An 18,342-nucleotide genomic window follows, 5' to 3' on the forward strand; every position below is an offset into this window, starting at 1 on the left:
TATATAGCATATGACAGTTTACAAAGCACTTTCACAGCCATATATCATTTGATTATAAGAATCCTATTATTATAAACCCCACACTGCAGATGGGAAAATGCAGCTTAGCAATTTGCCCTGGTTTATACTTACAAAGTCAGGCCTAATTCCAGTTTTCTGACTCCAAGTCCCCTGATTTTCTACCACACCAGCATTCCTCAAACTTCATTTCATTCCACCTTCATACATTTTTACCAAATCAGCATTCCATCTGTATAATCATTTCCCTATTATTTACATTTTTAATTGCCTCACTAAGGCATTATGTATTAAGGCTGAATATATTTTAAAATACTCTTCCTGTAAATGTTCATCAATAAAAGATAATCATAAAATTAAAAACAATAAAGCCAAAATGATATTATTAACTTTTAGCTGGATGTTTGCCTGTCAAAATCTCTGGGTCTGGGATCTGTTGTCAGAAGGAAGGAAGGAAGGAAGGAAGGAAGGAAGGAAGGAAGGGAGGGAGGGAGGGAGGGAGGAAGGGGGGAGGGAGGGGGGAGGGAGGGAGGGAGGAAGAAAGAGAGAGAGAGAAAGAAAGAAAGAGAAAGAGAGAGAGAGAAAGAGAAAGAAAGAAAGGAAGAAAGAAAGAAAGAAAGGAAGGAAGGAAGGGAGGGCGGGAGGGAGGAAAGAAAAAGAGGCAAGAAGTAAGGAACAAAGGGAGGGAGGAAGGACAGGACAGAGAAGGCGGAGGAGAAGAAAAGATTATCAAGCCTTAAAGACATACTACCACAAAGCTGAGTCTTTCGCCTTGAGTTAGTCAGAAGGATTGAAAGAAAACTAAAAAGGGAATAGTAAGGCCTCCCAAGGTGGTTCTGTTGTTATTTAAGGCTGTGCTCATGAAGCCCACGAGTGCAGCCCACCCTTTGAGAAGCACTGCCTTGAGCCATGCTATACCACGCATTGTGTTAACATGAGAATGCATTTGAAATACTGAAAAGGGGTAAATGATGAGTTTGGGATTAACATATACAAACTACTATATATAAAATAGATAACCAACAAGGACCTACTGTATAGCACAGGGAACTATACTCAGTATCTTAAAATAGCCTATGATGGAAAAGAATCTGAAAAAGTGTGTGTGTGTGTGTGTGTATGTATGTATGTATAACTGAATCACTGCTGTACACCTGAAAGTAACACAACATTGTAAATCAACTATACTTCAATAAAAATTTGAAAAATAAATAAATAAAATATTGAAAGGGGGCTCACAGTTCTTGATGGTCCAATACTGGCTTGGACTTAAATAATGTTCTCTAAAGCTCAGGCAGGTTACCCACAGATTGAGGAGAAGAAAACAGATTGCAGTGAAATGTCTAATGGTCCTCAAATTCTAATATCTGTAAAATCCTAGTCTCTATGAATAGGGAGCATAAAAAAAGAGATCATGAATGCAAAAACAGGAGGAAAATGTAGGCAGCACATCCTGGATAGGAAGACAAATGGTTTGCATTCTGCTTCTCTTTCACAGAAGAACTGTGCAAGGACATTAGAAGCCCACATAATGTCTTTCTTTCCTTTTTCCTTTTCTTTTCCTTATTTTCTATCTTTCTTTTCTTTCTTTCTTTCTTCCTTTCTAGGGATGTTTTTTCAGAAATATTTTAATAGCTGCCAATTCACACAGTAAGATAAACAGCTATTAGTTAAAAAAATTAATTAATATATATGTTAACAAGATAATGAACCTGGACCTTTACTTAACACTCAGAGTTTTTAAAAAAGAAAAAGAAAGAAAGAAAGAAAAAGTAATTGGAGATTGGAGAAAAGGAGAAACACCCTGCATCAAGTAATTTAATGGAATGACGGGGTTTTTTTAACAGGAAAAGAATGACCCTGAAAATCACCAGCTGGTCAACCTAAATGATATCCTTAGTAATATCAGGGAGCCAATACAAAAGAATAAATTTTTTTAAACACCCCTAATGTAGACCAGCATCCTGAAAGCATTAGAAAATGAAGGCCAAGTGCCTTGCTGGCAGTATTTGAGTGCCAAGCGTAGGAAAAAATGCAAATTACTTGATTCTCAGGAAAGTACTTTATTATAATGCCCTGGAGTTCTTCACACAAAAAGCATCACTTCCTCAGTGAAACAAGTCATATAAAATCTACTTCCACACAAAATAAGCAGTTAAAGCAGTTAATGGGGTTCTGTACAACATGCTTCTATGTCAAGACTAAGAAACCTCAGAAATGGTTACATGTTTTTCTACCACAAAAAGGAGTTTTTCCCACCACTGACCAGTTGGGTCTCAGGAGTGACAAAAGAAACCGTGACAATGGCAGTCATTTGTTAATGAGGGCTGTTAGACCAAAAGAACTTTTTGTTTGGTATTGTCCCATTTCACTCCCATTTCCACCAAGAAGAGGCTGCAAGCTCAGGAAACATAGAGTCAGTTTCCAAATTGGAAAATGTTGCAAATACCAATAAGTAATAAACATGCTCTGCAGACACTGCTCAGCCCAGGCGGGGAGAGGGGTAAACCAGATGGTCTTTTCCAACCCAGATTTCGATGATCTACAACAGAACCTAGATGACTAGGAGGAATTGAGAAGCAATTTGGAATCTGCTTTATAAAACAGAATCCCAAAGACATTCAACAAGGCAGAGAAATCTAAAAAGAAATGAAAATGGATTCCAGGTAAGAGTAGTAATCAAGCCAGCTTGAGACTGATAAATATATAAAGGTTGTCCCTGAATCACAGCGTTTTGGAGGGGAAGGTGACTTAGAGAGCTGCCAGTCTGAGGGTCACAAACCCAAATGCATGCTCACCTGGCCAGAAATCAGAAACTAAGCAAGGTAGAAATAGTGGAGACAAGGTTAATTGAAGAGTGCATATCTGTCTAAAAGCATTCCAATTAAAAAGAAATTGAAATATGTATGCTGGCCAAATAAAACAGCTCGTGAAGCCAGTTTATCCCAGGACCTTCCTGTTTGTATCTCTGATCGCTGACTATTCCTAACTCTACACTACTATATACACATGAGGAAACTGAGGACCAGAGAAGTCACATTATTTGATGATAAGCACAGAATAGTGTTTGTAGGTAGCAGAGCCAAAATGATAGGATTATATTACACACTGAGATGAAGTTAAATAGAAAAAATGAAATGACATTAAGGTAAAAATCCTGCATGCCCTTGGTTCAGGTGTACTAAGTTCACATGGGTTATTCTTTCAGAGGCCAAATTATATTATCATCTAGCTAAACACAAAGCTTCTGAGAACTGGGGGAAGATGTATGTATGCAAGGAGAGGTTGTACCAAAAAAATAAATTAAAAAATCCTAAGTAGTCAGAGTCAGATATTCAATTTTTCAAAAACAATTGTTAAATCCATAATTAACTTTGTTACAATGGTCCTGAGTAAGATGGCAAATGGAGCTCCTGACTTCCGTTTTCCAGACAGGAAAAACGAGGTACATAGAACTCTCATGGCTTTTTTTTTTTTTTTTTAATGGATTCTTTAAAGTTACATGTTCAAGGTTCCTTCTAGACACTCCTCAAAGAGCAAGGTAAGGAAAATCCTTTCCATACTTGGTACTGGGGAATAGTACATTTTTAAAAATTGGATAAGTTTAAGACTCTTTTTTTTAAAAAGGGAAATACCAAGGGAAAAAAATCTCACTGAGATACAGTGAAGTGGTGTGAGATCTTCCTAGGAAATCCACGAAGTGCAGAGAAGGATGAGAACATCCTCCCTTGGGGCAGCTGGAAACAGATGAGACAAAGAACTGGAAACCTTCTTTCTGGGAGCCCCCTCCTGCCAGCCAATGGGACTTTCCTTCCCTGGATTCTATGTGTCTAAGAAAACACAAATGCACACTCCTCAGGAGGAGGAAATACAGTCTGCACACAGGGCTGGCATCTCCGACATAAATCTCCCCATAGGTGCTGGGCTAAACCTTCAACATGAGGAAATAACATTCGAGTTTTATAGCAGCGTATGCGTGATCCTTCCCCCTCCCCCATAAAACTCCCAACATGAACAAACACATCAAATTATTGCTTTTCAGAGGCCAATTCAAAAACACCCACTTTATCACAGAAAGAATATTCCTTGTGTATGTGATTGCTTCCATTATGTCTTACTTGAAGGGGGGGAAATGAAATAAAAATCCTATTGGAGATATTTATAGATCTCATAAAACCAGATTCACTCTCATAAGCTGCTGTAAGCTCAGTCATCAGGTAAGGCAGAAAAGGCAGGTGTAGTAACCAGCACTGTATTATAGTATATGTGCCTAATTCTGGCTCGTAAAGAAAAATAGCCGCATGCTGGAAAAACTTAAGGGAAGTAAGTCAGAAGTAAGACTGGAAAGAAAGGGAACGAGTTGGACATTTGTGTGAGCAAGTCAAGCAAATTCCAAGGATATCAAAGGAGGCTGAGTTTTGGGGGGGCAATGGATATTGCTAGTATTTCCCCACTTCTAAGCACCAGTGACTTCGTGAGAGCTCTCTTGTGGGATGGATAAAGGAACACCATGTCCAATGCCCAGCATTCTCCCTGGCCTGGCCTTTCATCATTCACCTTCTCTTAGACACTCCAAAATCACTGGGATCTTAGAGAGACCAGTGATACTATTTGGAAAAAGAGCATTGTGTCACTCTGCACTGTGACACAGTAACGGAGTTAACGGGAGTAAGGATGGTTGAAAACAGGGAAGGAAAGAGCATTTGTTGAGTGGATGCCACGTACCAGACACTGAGCCAGAGAGCCAACAGGCCTGCCCTTACCTAGGCATTATTAACTCCGTTCCACTCATGACAGAATGAGACTCAGAGACGTTAGGTGACTTTCTCAAGGTTCCAGCTCTGCCTGATTCCAACGCCTCATGTAATTTGACTACTACAAACACTACGACATTAGGAGCCCTAGCACAACCCAGTTCTTTTTCAGATGAGAAAACCAAGGCCCAGAAAGCAGACCAGAAAGCTGTTCAAACCCGTACAGTTCCACTGAGTCCCAGGCCATGACCTTTGGCTCTTGCCCTGGTGTCTCCTGCCTAACTAGGAGTCCATATAAATGTAAAAATTCGGAGTCCTGAGCATACTGCCCGGGTTTGCATTCTGGCTCAACCACTTCCAAGTTGTGTGACTTTAGGCAAAGTCATTTAATAACTGGAACCTCAACATCTCCATCTGTAAAGTGGGGATAAGAAGAATATGTATCTCACAGGGTTGGTGTGAGGATTAAATGAAATGATGCACATAAAGTGCTCAGATGAGATCATCTCTAGGAAATATTTGACAGATATTAGATATTATTATGATGCTTATTATGATAATAGGCAGAATAGCCAAGTGGAAAGAAGGAAGAGGGAAGTGTGTTCCACCACTGGTTTTGCAACTCATTTGCTTTGCGGCCACATTAAGACAACTTGCTTCATCTTCCTCTGCCCCAATTTTCTCACCTCTGAACGGGAAATTCTGTAATACCTGTCTGTTCCTTAGTTACAAAAAGAATGTGCCAATGACAAGAGATCCTGAGCAAAACACCCTGAGCCCTTAAGAAAAAAAGCTCAATACAGATGTTTGTTAGACTCTCACAAGCCAACATGAACATCTCCGTCACAGAGGAAATCATATCTTGGTCCATATCAAAGAAAGCAAGAACCTCGATATAGGGAGGCAAGTGCACAGGGGAGGGCCGAGCCATCTTGGAACGCAGAAAGCAAAGCCAGAGACGCGGTCTGCCGTTGAGCAGCATCTCAGGGAGCTCACTGGAGAATCGGTTCTGCACAGAGGCCCCCTCACAGAAGACACCCTTCACCCCTTAGGCAGGAACTGTGCTCTATTAACAGGGTCTACAGTGGCCATATGAACAAACACTAAGAGCTCAAAAGGTAGGGATGGGGCAATCTATTTCCACTCCTTTGTGTGATGAGCGAATTTGCCGCCTCTCCAAAAATAAGAGCCAGCACTGTGACCACTCCATTGAATTCCTGCTACCTCGGCTCTGGAAGGTGAGTGTGAAAGCGGGGTCAGGAGCAGGCGGGCACTTCCTTGCAGAGCAATTGCTCCACAGCTAATTGCCATTTTCACGGCTGGGTTGAGCTTTCCAAAAGACATCCTTCAACCCTAAGCTCTGAGCTCCTCTCATGATGTTCTCTCTTGCCAACCGTACCCCCATCAAAGACAGTTTATAGATGAAAGGATGTAGCTACAGTACATACATTTTTGCAAACATCACAGTTTGAAATAGAGGCATTTCTAAGGCTTCTTTGTGAACATCGCCACATGCCCACAGTCATTACCACAAGAGCTAAAGCCTTCTATGGACGAGGAGGCAGCCTCCTTGCCTGAATGTCCTCAGCGGCAATTCTTCCACAGTTTATTTTTGCTCCTCTTACTAGAAACATGGGTCCTTTGAAATTCTTTATAAACAGAGTCTACTTGCAAACAGTGAGGTCAGGAAGAAATATGTAGAGCTGCTACCTAATGCCTATCTGGCATCATCCTACAAATGTTCGTGCATGCATCCATCCCTTTAAAACCACAGAGCAGGCTGAGGTAAGTGGAAAATCATGGTCGAGAGCCTGCTGAGAATGAATTATTTGAAGCACGGCATGGTTGGAGTTTAATGCCCACCACCACAAAGGTACCAGAAATGGAATTTGACCAGGTTAAGCAAACCTCTAGTGGGTCATAGGAAATGTGAGCTAAATGAGAAACACTTTAGGGTAAGGGAAAGTAAAACAAGAAAGATGAAACAACACTTGGACAGTTGCTATTAACCAAGGAGCTGGATGAAGTACACCCACCACTGTCCTGCTTTATTATAAACCTCTATTACACTTAGATTCCAAGTTATATAAGAAATGAAATATTTCCATATAAGTAGTAGCCACCTGCAACTCTGATATCTCTGATATTAACCCTCTATAGATTAATGGCTCAAAGCCTTGGCTGCATGTTGGAATCACCCAGAAGCTTTAAAAAAACACTGAGGGAGTTCCCTGGTGGCGCAGTGGTTAAGAATCCACCTGCCCATGCAGAGGACACGGGTTCCAGGAAGATCCCACATGCCGTGGAGCAACTAAGCCTGGGCGCCACAATTACTGAGCCTGCGATCTAGAGCCCGCGAGCCACAACTACTGAGCCCATGTGCCACAACTACTGAAGCCTGCACGCCTAGAGCCCGTGCTCCGCAACAAGAGAAGCCACCGCAATGAGAAGCCCACACGCTGCAACGAAGAGTAGCCCCTGCTCACTGCAACTAGAGAAAGCCCATGCGCAGCAACGAAGACCCAATGCAGTCAAAAATAAATAAATAAATAAATAAATAAATAAATAAAATTTATAAAAAAACAAAAACAAAACAACACTGATACCTGGGTTCCACCCAAAGGAATACTGATTTAATTGGTCTGGGGTGCAGCCACAGTTGTGAACCATTACTACAGACATAGTCAAATCTTAAGTCACATCATAAGCCCTAAATATCTATTGAGTATCTACCAGGTGCAAGGCTTTCTAAGAACCTGAAGGGTTATGTATTAAAAGTCTATTATCAAAATTATAACCAAGGCATGGACTCTGCTCTAAATCATACAACCTAACTGGAAAAATAAGGCAATGGGGAAAAAAAAGAAAAGAAAAACTATACTACAGGACAAAACTGAAAAGCATCATGAGGAAATAAAAAGTTCTACACAAGAGTATAGAAACAGCAGCAATTACTGTTGGCCAAGGGAAAGGGAGGGAGTTTCCTGGAAGATGTGGCAACCATCTGAAAGTTAAAGGATGGGTAGAATTTGGACAAAGAGACTCAAAGAGGAAGAAAAAGGAAAAGGTTGAAGGAAATGACATAAATGAAGAGAGAAGCAGGAAAAGTACAGTCATTCGATTTGGATGGCGGTTACCGCACATGGTAACAAAGGGGGAAATTTGTGACTACTACCTAGACCCAGTCTTGGAACATCATGACTCTTAGACGTTTGGCCTCATCGTATGTAAAAGAAGGCCCCATTGACAGTTTGAAACATGGTGATGGAGGTAGTTAAGTCAGTCCAGGGGAGGTGATGGGGCTGCCCTGGGGCAATGGCAGAGCAAGAAGAAAGTGGAAGACCATGGTGAAGTACTGTAAGAACCAAATCAATGGGAGTTTTCAACCAATCAGAGTGAAGGGAAAGAGAGGAGCCAAAGATGGCTGGACCTTCAAACCTGGATCACAGAAGAAAGGTCAACTCAATAAAAGAAACAGGGAAGCCAGGAAAAGGAGGAAAGAAGTTGATGAGTTCAAGCTTTGGGACATATTCAGCTGAGGTCTTCATGGGACAACCTCAAAAGCCTTAAGTGTCAGCCCCAGGTTGCCAGTTCAAAAATGTGGGCCTGAAACTCAGGAAAATATTGGAGTTGGAGTTGTAGATTACAGCTTTGAAGAAATAAAGAAGTCTCCATTTGGGAAGAAATCTTCAGTTTCTAAGATCTTAGAGGTGAAACCAATCTGTGAGCCAAGTTCCAAGAGAGAATTTTCACCATCATAACTACACTAGAGATTGGGTGGAGAAGGGCCAAAAGTCACTGAGCAGAGTGAAGAGCGCCCTGCGTTTCCTCTCCTCACTAGGGACACTGTGAAAATTGAGCCTTGGCTTCACCCTCCCACCCCATAAGGACTTTTTAAAAACCGCACAGAAGTTGACTCTCTTCCCAACTGCTTATCACAATGTGCAATGTTTTTTGTTTAAATTTGTGAAACATTACCACCTCACTGCCCATCCAACCCTCTCAAGAAATTTTAAAACACTTCAAGAGAGATTTTTCTGAATTGGCACATGATAACTGCTACAGTTTCACGCAGTCCCTTTGTTGGCAAGTTGTCAGAGACAAAGCATTTCAAAACTTCACATTTGACGCTTTCCACATAAAACCCCAGTTCTATCATCCATCCAACTCCCTACCGCATACATCTCAATGCACCCTCCTTAGTCTCACTCCGTTTGTTATCATTTAAGTGACAGTACTTTTTTTCATAAGGCTGGAGTTGTAATTGGGGGCTTTTGTTTTGTTTTTTCAGTACAGTGTACATTTTCCAGGTTACCACACATTATTAAAAATGGAAAAGAGATTAAATTACACACATAAGCTTTCTCCAAGATATTCAATAGCTTGGTTTAGGGCCCAGACAATTCCAAAATTCCATGTACTAGTATTGTTCAAGGTAAAATGGGGGTTTTCTCGCTTCCCTTTAAGGGGAGAGGGGGAAAGAGAGAGGAGGAAAGAAAAGAAGTGACTCAAAGTATATACAGAACAGTGTGATGAAAAGCAAGCAAACTGATTTGGGCATCTGAAAGAATACTGGGCCTGGGACCACCATCCATGTTAACAACAGCTGGGTGACCTTGGAAGGTTCAATGCCTCATCTGGCTTCAACAATCATTTGGTCCTAGCATAGTGTTTTAGAGTTAAAGACACCAAGACCCTTTCAGGATTTGAAATTCTAAGATTCTCTGGGTCTAGCTTTGGTACAAGGCCTGGGGCCTGACTTTCAATATGACCTCAGGAAATGTCAATAAACCCATATTCAGAAATAGATATTGCATTAATTATTTTAATTACCTATCATCATTTCCGAATGACACAGACATGGATGCTGTTTCCTGGCCATTACGGACATGTGTATTCATTCACACTGTCGACTCATCTGCCCTAAAAGGGCCACCAGCCCCATTACACCATTAGCTAAAAAAACCTAAGAAAACTTAGTAAATCTCAAGTATGTTTTATAAGCAAGGTTGTAACGAGGTGGGTAAGTACAGAGAGGCATGGGTCAGTGTTCAAACACTGGACTTAAAATCTCTTTTTTTTTGGCAATCCTGTTCTAATACTGTATTACTTAACTCTGGACATGCTCACTCTCCCCTACTGAAGTCAAGCTCATAGAGGGCAGAACTATATCCAATTCAAATTCGCATCACCCAAACAGTATTTTGCACATAACTAGAGCAAAGGAATGAAGTACTGACTGTGAAATATTTTCCATATTTTAATATAAACAGAGAAAAGCCAACAAGGTGTGACTGACTGCCTCCACCAGCTCAGAGGCATGACCAATCTTAGGTAAAAGCCTGTTCCAGTAATGCTCAGTCAGGAATGGTATCACTGTGAAATCAGAAGTCACACCCACCTCAAGCAGGCTGATTCTGGACTGATCACAAAGCTGCTGCTGACCCCCCGCTGTCCACGTCTATGTCACGCATGTGGTGGGTGGGGCAGCTGGAAGCTGCTCTAATGGAGAGTGCAACGGACACAATACACTTAGCAGGACCACGTTCTCAGGGTCACAGCAAAATACCAAGTGAGGAAAACAAAAAGGATTCGAGGCAGGAGAAATGATTCTCCAAATTAGCAGCAGAAAATGAAGGCCAAGGAACAAGAAGGGAGAGCAACAAGATCATGACCAATCTTAGGTAAAAGCCTGTTCCAGTAATGCAATATTTGATTTGGGGAACACTTAAATTAAACTGAGTAAGGACAGCTTCTCATGTGGACGCTCTAAAATGAGCACACAATGTAACTGGGCGGAGGAGTGTTTCTTCACTTGTGGATGTTGCATGTAACATTAATGATTAGATGCTGTATCTCGTTCCACCGACTTTAACACCATTAGTACTTATAGAGCTTCCTAATCACTGTACTAGGTAAGATTTGGCAATTTGGGTTAAAACATTTCCACCTGTTAATGCTAAGCAAGCACTCAGCTAATTTGGGGAAACAAAGGGGTTTATTTGTAGGGAGATAAATCTCCACCCCTCACCCTTCTGGTACCGCTCAGGTTACGTTGGGGAGCTGTCCTAAACTTTCAGCAAATCCCAATTCCAAACATACATGCTAACTGATAGATTGAGTGAACCGGAATCACAGAGGCGTTCTCTGCATTCACCAATCATGGAGTCCAGCAAAGGTGATTTAAAACCCGTTGCACACTACTGACAAACTGCAGAGATAGCGGGTGTCTGCCACCCCATCTGGCCAGCTATCCTATCAACATGAGCCAGTCCGGACTGGCCAGAAGAAACTGTCTTCTCTCCCAAATAAGCACACAGTGATTAAAGAAGACTGCATTGCCTTCTTGTACTCAAAAAGTTAAAATACAGGAATTCTCTGAAGGGAGAAGAATCTGAAGATTTATAAGAGAATGGCTACTGAAAGCTCCATTAGGACCTTCTCTAAACTATTCCCATTTAAGTGGAGAGGCAAATAGCCCCCACTGGCATTTATATTTAGAATGGGCTGGGAGAGAGGAAGAGCACATTTTGAACGCTGAAGGTCTCTGACATCCCCATACATAAATCATTTCAGGGTGAGGTGTCACATCTTCTGCTCTGCCCTTTAAATGGATTGGACCCCAACATCACATCCTCCTCAGGGTAGGGAGTGGGGGTGGGAGTTTCATGGAGAACAAAGAAGTCACCACTTCCTTTATCCCCCCAACTAAAGACAGATGTAGTAAAAACATCTGCGTTGTAACATTCACTCACTTTAAAATACCGAACTGCAAACAGGTAGACTGAGTGATAATGTTTGAGAGTCCCTAAATCTACACAAAGATGTATCTATTAAAAAGAACATGGAAGTTAAAATTAAAAAGAACATGGAAAGGCCAACTGTGTGATAGATGGCATTCACATGTGCTTTCATTTGTAAAGCTACATTTATTGAGTGACTGCATCCTTATTTAGAAAATCTGGAGAACAGGGGCAGTTCTGATTTTTTTTTTCATCTATCAAGTCACTGTTTCAAATTTAAAAAAAAAAATAGAGTTATGGTAACTAAAGAGCACACAAGTCACATACAAAAAAGAAAAAAAAAAGCCAGCTATTTTATCCTTTCAGTGTGGTTAGCAAGGCTCCTTTGTGTCTACAAATTTCCCTGGGTGGTGCTGTTGCCAAGAAATTCTAATTCATGACAAGGTTTTCTGCAAATTGGGGACAGAGGCAAACCTGCGGATGCAGGGACCCTACAGTTTGCTTTGTCTTTCTGGCTGAGACAGCACCCGGCTGCTCGGGCCTGTAGAAGGCAGTGCAAAGGCAAGATCCCAACGTAGGAGAAGCGATGTAGCTCACAGATCAAATCCCATCCCTTGCACCATGAGGCTGTTCTTGGCAGGCAACCATTTTTGTAAGTTGTCCCCTAGAGATGCTTCATACCAAAGGCCCTTGTAAAAAGTGTTTCAGGGTGCCTGAAACCAAGATGAAATTGCAGTGTTATGGGGACACTGTAGTTCTTACAGTAGCCAAGTATGCCATTAGTTTAAAACAATGGGGGAATGGGGGAGGAGGGAAGAATGTTCTATGATTTATTCATTTGTTTCCAGTAGCAGTGGAAAATTTTCTCTGAGCAAAAAGGAGGCCTGAAACTGACCCCATCTGCCAATTATGAATCAGCATTAACAACAAGCATAATTCCATAAGAGTTTTCAAGTAAACATACCATGCTCCTCAATGGCATGAAGCAAAGCTAAGTGCAAATAAGACTTAGAACATCATTACTTGACCTGCACTCATGAAATAGCAGTCTAGGTATAAAGAATATATCCAAATTCTAAAAGTCTTTGTAGCTTCCCAAAGAAAAATAACCATCAGTATTGTACCAAATCCTTTTTTATTTTCCAAGTCAGCAGTGAGTCCAGAAAAATCATGATTTCTAATGGCAACAAAACTCATGAATGGGTCCCCCTTTATCCATCATCAAGTGGTACCCTATACGCTACTCTTAGTTTCTGTCCTACCTTTGACTTTTTCCTACTTTTGCTCAGACAGCTCTTGGAAATTTTCCTGCAAGTTTCCAAAGAGCTTAAGGCTGGTAGCCTTAAGAGTTGTGCGTCAGCGGAATTCCATAAAATAATAGACCACATAAGCACAGTGTAATTTACAGTTATATGACAGGCAAGGATGATGTTACTTGGGCCAAATGCTTAAGTATGCAGTCAGGGCCCAGGAATGGAGAGCTGTTAATGTAGGATGTCCATGTGGATTTAAAAATTACACCAACAATGGTTTTCATAGTTGGAGCCGTATGAGGCTAAGACATTATTGCCCAAAAACCCAATGTCAAAATGACGACCCCTGTGACAGGAGGGCCATGACAAGCTCACTGACTATTAAGCAGAACAATTACCCCAGACTTGAGTTTAAAATAAAATCTCCAAAGAGTCCATCCTTAATTTTCAAATGCACAGCTGTTCTTGAGTTTATCATCCAAGCCACTCTTTCTTACGAACCAAATCAGACTATTGGAATCTCTGTACTTGGCTCATCTCCTCAAGGTACACTGTTCACTTTCAGGACTACATCTAATAACTGCTCCTCATTTGACCTCTAAAATTTGATTACCCCCGAGCATCAGGAAACTTCCTCCTGCCTGGGGTTCTTTGTAGCAACCTTCTTGAGCTGATTTGAGCAAAGGAGCCTTAAAATTTCACCATGTGATGGTTGATTTAGAACCAACAGTTGCATATAACCACACTCCCTCCTTTATACTCAGAAGAGGCAAGAGGGAGGGGGCAGGTTGAGGGAGGAAGGAAGAGACAGAGGTTGGAGGTTATGTCATCAGCATGAACTTGGAGTCACAATCACCTTTACAGAAAGCATCTGTGACTACAGAGTCCACAGAAGAAAGCTCCTTGGAATGATATCTCATTTAGGACCGTGTCCTCACAAGTTATGTTTCAGTATGGATTATAAGCATGCCTCTGAAAGAGCTTGGCAAAGGGTTTTAAGCTGAGGGCAGTTGGCAGTAGGAGAGGATTAAGGCAAGAAATAGGGGGGTGAAAATTTCTTTGCCCACAGATACAAACTAAGCTAGAGATGCCCTGAAGGAGGTGAGATGAAGGATGAGGTGGGTGGGAAGCGGAGAAGGCTTCTAAGGAAACAAAAGATCCAATACATCTTCTCATTATCAAACCAATGATGTTTCTTTACATATCTAGACTTTCTCAAGGATGCTCTAACCAGATCTAGAAAAGCAGGTTTCCTCTGGAGAGGCCTTCCCCCAAAGCAGGCTTTACTACTGTGAAATCTTGAACCAAAACAAAGTTGGGTGATTCATCAGGAGGGAACGTTGTAACAAATAAAGCCAACTTTCTTCCCTCCAACCCTGCTTAACAGTTAGTCACAAACAAGGGCTGCCTTGGGCAGGCTGACTAAATCAACAGATTCTCTTCCCTAACCTGTCTAGACAGTTGTTAATAGGCAACCGATTCAACACCAGTGGGCTGACAGTGTGAAATGAAGACTATTTCAGAAAATGAAATTCTGGCAACCTTTTGGTTTAATTAGCATGTGAAATAAAAGGAGGAAAAAGCTCTACTGAGACCCTTCCTGAGATAGTCTCATCGAGGATGGGGGAAAGGATGCACTGGAGAAATGCCTTCTGCTAGAAACATGTGAGCTGTGCGTGCGTTTAGAGAAAGACAAAGTCAAACACATCTGCCAGCATCCTTGGGCAGGAATGTATGTGTGGAAGCACAGACACCAGAGGCCAGTACCTGGAGAAACTCCAGCCTCGAAATCAGGGGAGAACAGCAACTAGCAACAATGGTACACAGGATAGGCTCTTTATACCAAAAGCCAAACCTCACTCGCTAAAACAGCAACTGTTACATCCCAGGCTCAAACTGGCAAATCCCGCTTTGGATCCTGGCAGAGGAAATTCAGCTGTTCATTAGCCTTAACAAGCTGCTGTCACGGAGCAGAGAAGTTACATGAGCAGCCACACACCAAGCCTCTTGCCGCCCTCCCCAAGGGCAAGCACATTTCTCCCAGATGGACTGTGCACGTTCACACTTCCAATGTGCAAATCCGAACTGTCTTCTTGCACGTTCCATGATGCACACTGTAGAATTCTGAAAGAATGTTCGTGTCCCTCCATCCCCACCCACCATCTTTCCTGCAGAATGTCCCCTCAGCAGCTCCTAATCCTTACTGAGAAAACCACTGTTTCCGCAGCAGATCTAGCACTTTCCACTAACCAGCACTTTCTTTATTCCACTTCACAAAGCCCAGTGAACTTGTCACCAGCCCCGCTTCCCCCTCACTGGGACACCTAGCCAACTTGGCATCGGTGCCCTTCAGCATCTTAGGAGTTTCTTGACTAGTCCTCTAAAACGAAGTCAGAGGCATGGAAGCACACACCACCCTTTGTCGGAGGTTGTGCAAGTGGAGAGGCACACCAAACGAAAGAGAAGCAAGGACACCCACAGAGGGTGTTCTCCTTCCGAAGACACCGCACTGGGGAAACCTACAATGCACGGTCAGCATGAGATAGATACATCTTCCCATCCTCTTCCGAGATATCTTTGAGTATCCTTTATCACTGGGCTCCTCTTCCTCCTGCCCACCTTCTAATCTCAAAATCAAGTTCCTATTCTTTACTGATACTCGCTAATTACTAGGAAAACACTCCGCTTTGCTCCTACCCCCTCCCCCCATCTGACGGTCGTTAGCACCAGTTGAAAGAGATGAACCGGATTTAAGGTACCAAGGAGGTAGAGCTCCTGCATGTAGGGACGCGGTACCTGTCTGTGATGGCTCGTAAAGCCCCAAACCACCTTCCCACCCGGCTCCTCCGAACCCCAGAAGTTAGGCAGGTCTCTGCTGGGGGGCAGTGAGCCGCACAACGTGTGCGCAAGGATGTGTGTTGGTGACTGAAACGCAGGCAGCTCGGACCGGCCGCTCAGCTCAGCACACTAAGGGGTTAGGGGGTGGGTGGAGAGGTAAGCATATGACTGTTTCCAAAAACATTTTAAACAACAGACAGCCAAAAAGGAGGGGGGGGGAATTAAACAAACAAACAAACAAAATTCAACCCCAAGCCCACACCAACGCAGCCCCTGCGTCTCCGCCGCCACCACACGATTTACACAAGTAATTTAAATCATTCACCTGCTGCCAGGTCTCCTCCAGGGATGGCAAAGCTGAGAAGTAGCCGGTGTCGTGGACAAGTTGTAGCTCCTGGAATATACTATAACTAGCCAACACGTCCATGCTGCTGCTGCCGGGCAAAACGGGAGGAGAAACCCTCCCCCGAACACAGTTGGGTCTGTTTGTTTGTCAGTCTGTCTGGCTCACCCCCCAAGGAGGCAGACATCCAGTGGCCCTTTTGTTTTGTTTTGTTTCAGTCAACTAAAAAGGAAAAAAAAAAAAATCAATGCAGAAGAGAGGGAGAGAGGAGGTGAGAGAGGAGAGACTGAGTGGGGTGGATGGAGAGAGGCATCCAGCGTGTACAGTGCAGACGGCTGCCAGGAAAAGGGGACTTCACGGGAGTAACAATTCCCTTCCAGGGCTCTAATCACTCCAGCTCGTGGATCAGGAAGGGGGATGCAAACTCACTGACACGAAGCTGCCATCTATTTCTGCAGCGCTGTTCGCTCCTAATGCAATCTTTGCTCTTTATTTTGGGAGGTGGCATTTTTTTTTTCTCGCGATCGCTTCTCTCCCCCCCTTTCCTTCCCTCCCCACCCCCACCCCCATCCTTGCTAGTTTGTAGTCTCTCCACCCCCCCTCCTCCTTTTCTCCTCCTCCTGCTCTTCCCCCTCCCCAAACTCCCTCCCTCCGCCCGGCTCTCCGCGCAGCCGTGGGATCTCGGAGGAGGGCGTCCATTAGGCCGCGTGTGACCATGTATGGTAAACAGGGGGCTCATGAAGTCACTGAGGACCAATGGGCAGCGTGGAGCAGGGCCTGGGGCGGGGCTTGGCCCTGGCGGCGGGCGCGGATTGGCACGCTGCGAATCTCCCTGCTGCCTTACAAGGCGGTGCGAGGCGAGCTATTTTTAGAGGGCTATATAAGGGGGCCGAAGAGGCCGTGCGGTGGCCGGGGAGTGCGAGCGCGAGGGATTGGGAGGGTAGCGGCGACACTTGCACCGGCTCGCGGGACGCCGAGGCGACTGGGCTCGGGCCGCACGCCGGCCTCCGACCTTCCCTTGGGCGCCAGGTGGAGCCCCAGGCGGCCGGAGCCTGCGCCCCTCAGAGGGGAGAGGGTCGCGTATCGCCGTTCTGGCGTGGACGCGGCCGGTCAGGAGGTGAAAGTCCAGAATGTGGGGTTAGGACGCCTCCCGGAGGAAGAGCGAGGCGGGAGGACGAGGAAGCCGGCTTGGGGAGGAGGGCAAGCCGCTTCCCACTCCGCCTCCCTTCTAGGCCCGGGGGCAGGGAACCGCGAGGGCGGGGCAGCGCAAAGGAGTTCCTCACTTCCTCAAAAATAAACCGGGGGGTTGGGGGGAGGGGGGAAGAAAGAAAAAGTCACCAAAAGCCCCTTCACGAATTCCCCACAGGCTGCCAGGGTGCAGAGAAGAAGCGCCAGAGGAGGAAGCGCCACACAATGGAGCAGAACAAAGGGGAATACGCGAAAACAGCGGCCTGCCCCCGCCTCGCGCGCCGCGCGCAGTCCCCGCCCCCAGCCCCGCCGGCGCCCCTGTGCGTGCCGCCGCGCCCCGCCCCGCCCGCCCAGCCTTCTGACCCGGCGCCGGGGACCGGGCGGGGGTCACACTCGCAGTTAGAGATGATTGGATCTGGACGTTTTGCTGGAGAGTGTGTTAAAGACAATAAAGGGAATCCTTGTAGACGCGGGGTGCAGGCAGGAGCCGGCAACTTGCTTGGGGGCTTAAACGTGAGACTTCCCATGTGGCTTGGAGAGAGGGTGTCCGTCTGCCTAGCTGCGGTGGTGAGAGGAGGACCCGGATTGCGTTATGGCGCTAACATATAGAGATGTATAGATAGAGACCCTATTACCTCTTAGCTGAACTACGCACGTTGTGAGGGTTGACCGCTTGTTTGCTTGACCTTAAATGGTTAGTGTGGTTAAAGCTTCCCCAAAATGCAGTGTGAGCTGAACTTCCACTTTTGGAATCATTGCAGAATTTGGTACTTATTCTGAAATGAGAAACTTAAATTCAATTCATAATGGAAGAAACACATCCACCTTAATCGCCCTTCTCAACTGTCTCTCCTTCTGATTATGTGGGACTCCATATCACAATATTTCGAAAGTTCTACTTTATAGAACAAACACAGTTTGAAATTCAGTATTTGCCAGGGGAAATTAAACGGGAATTATTGAGTTGAGAAAAGTCTAGTTTATTTGCTTTTTGATGTCTGGAATTCTGTTGGTCAGATCTCCAGCATCCAGCGTATGTGTATAATTGGTGAATGTACTGTAAGTGTGTGTGCATGGAATGTACAAGGATCTTGGTACATTTAGTATTATGTATTATACACATTCGTGGTGCTAGGGGATAAATGGTATGAAAAGGGTAAAAGTCCTACACGATTAAAGTGATATTATGATAGCACACATATAAG

The 18,342-nt window shown here is 44.1% G+C and overlaps 2 protein-coding genes across 7 annotated transcripts in view; one reads left to right on the forward strand and one right to left on the reverse strand.

Moving 5' to 3' along the window:
• The window catches only part of KLF7 (KLF transcription factor 7), a 111,717-nt gene extending 95,227 nt beyond the window's left edge, over positions 1-16,490 (reverse strand). For 4 of the 6 annotated variants that reach the window (XR_009008987.1, XR_451778.2, XM_007190604.2 and 1 more), the window contains exon 1: positions 15,932-16,482. Coding sequence is in view for 4 of the 6 variants with exons in the window: in XM_007190604.2 (XP_007190666.1) it covers positions 15,932-16,033 (102 nt within the window). In the remaining 2 variants the exon portion in view is untranslated. Of the gene's footprint in view, positions 1-15,931 lie in introns of all 6 variants that reach the window. The other 2 variants (XM_057551072.1, XM_007190602.2) reach the window with 2 other exon arrangements.
• Positions 16,491-16,705: 215 nt separating this feature from the next.
• Positions 16,706-18,070, forward strand: LOC130708699 (uncharacterized). Its single transcript, XM_057551356.1, has 2 exons — positions 16,706-17,066; positions 17,316-18,070. Exons 1-2 carry the CDS (start codon positions 16,706-16,708, stop codon positions 17,744-17,746), a joined length of 792 nt encoding a protein of 263 aa, XP_057407339.1. The 3' UTR covers positions 17,747-18,070.
• Positions 18,071-18,342: the final 272 nt, after the last annotated feature.

This window comes from Balaenoptera acutorostrata, chromosome 8 (genome assembly GCF_949987535.1).
Source record: "Balaenoptera acutorostrata chromosome 8, mBalAcu1.1, whole genome shotgun sequence".
Classification (NCBI taxonomy): domain Eukaryota; kingdom Metazoa; phylum Chordata; class Mammalia; order Artiodactyla; family Balaenopteridae; genus Balaenoptera; species Balaenoptera acutorostrata.

Excerpts from the sequence above, each read along its gene's own strand:
- LOC130708699 (XM_057551356.1), top strand. The coding sequence starts at position 16,706 with ATGGGCAGCGTGGAGCAGGGCCTGGGGCGGGGCTTGGCCCTGGCGGCG. Across the intron at positions 17,067-17,315 it reads TGGACGCGGCCGGTCAGGAG|GCTGCCAGGGTGCAGAGAAG; the intron begins GTGAAAGTCCAG and ends AATTCCCCACAG.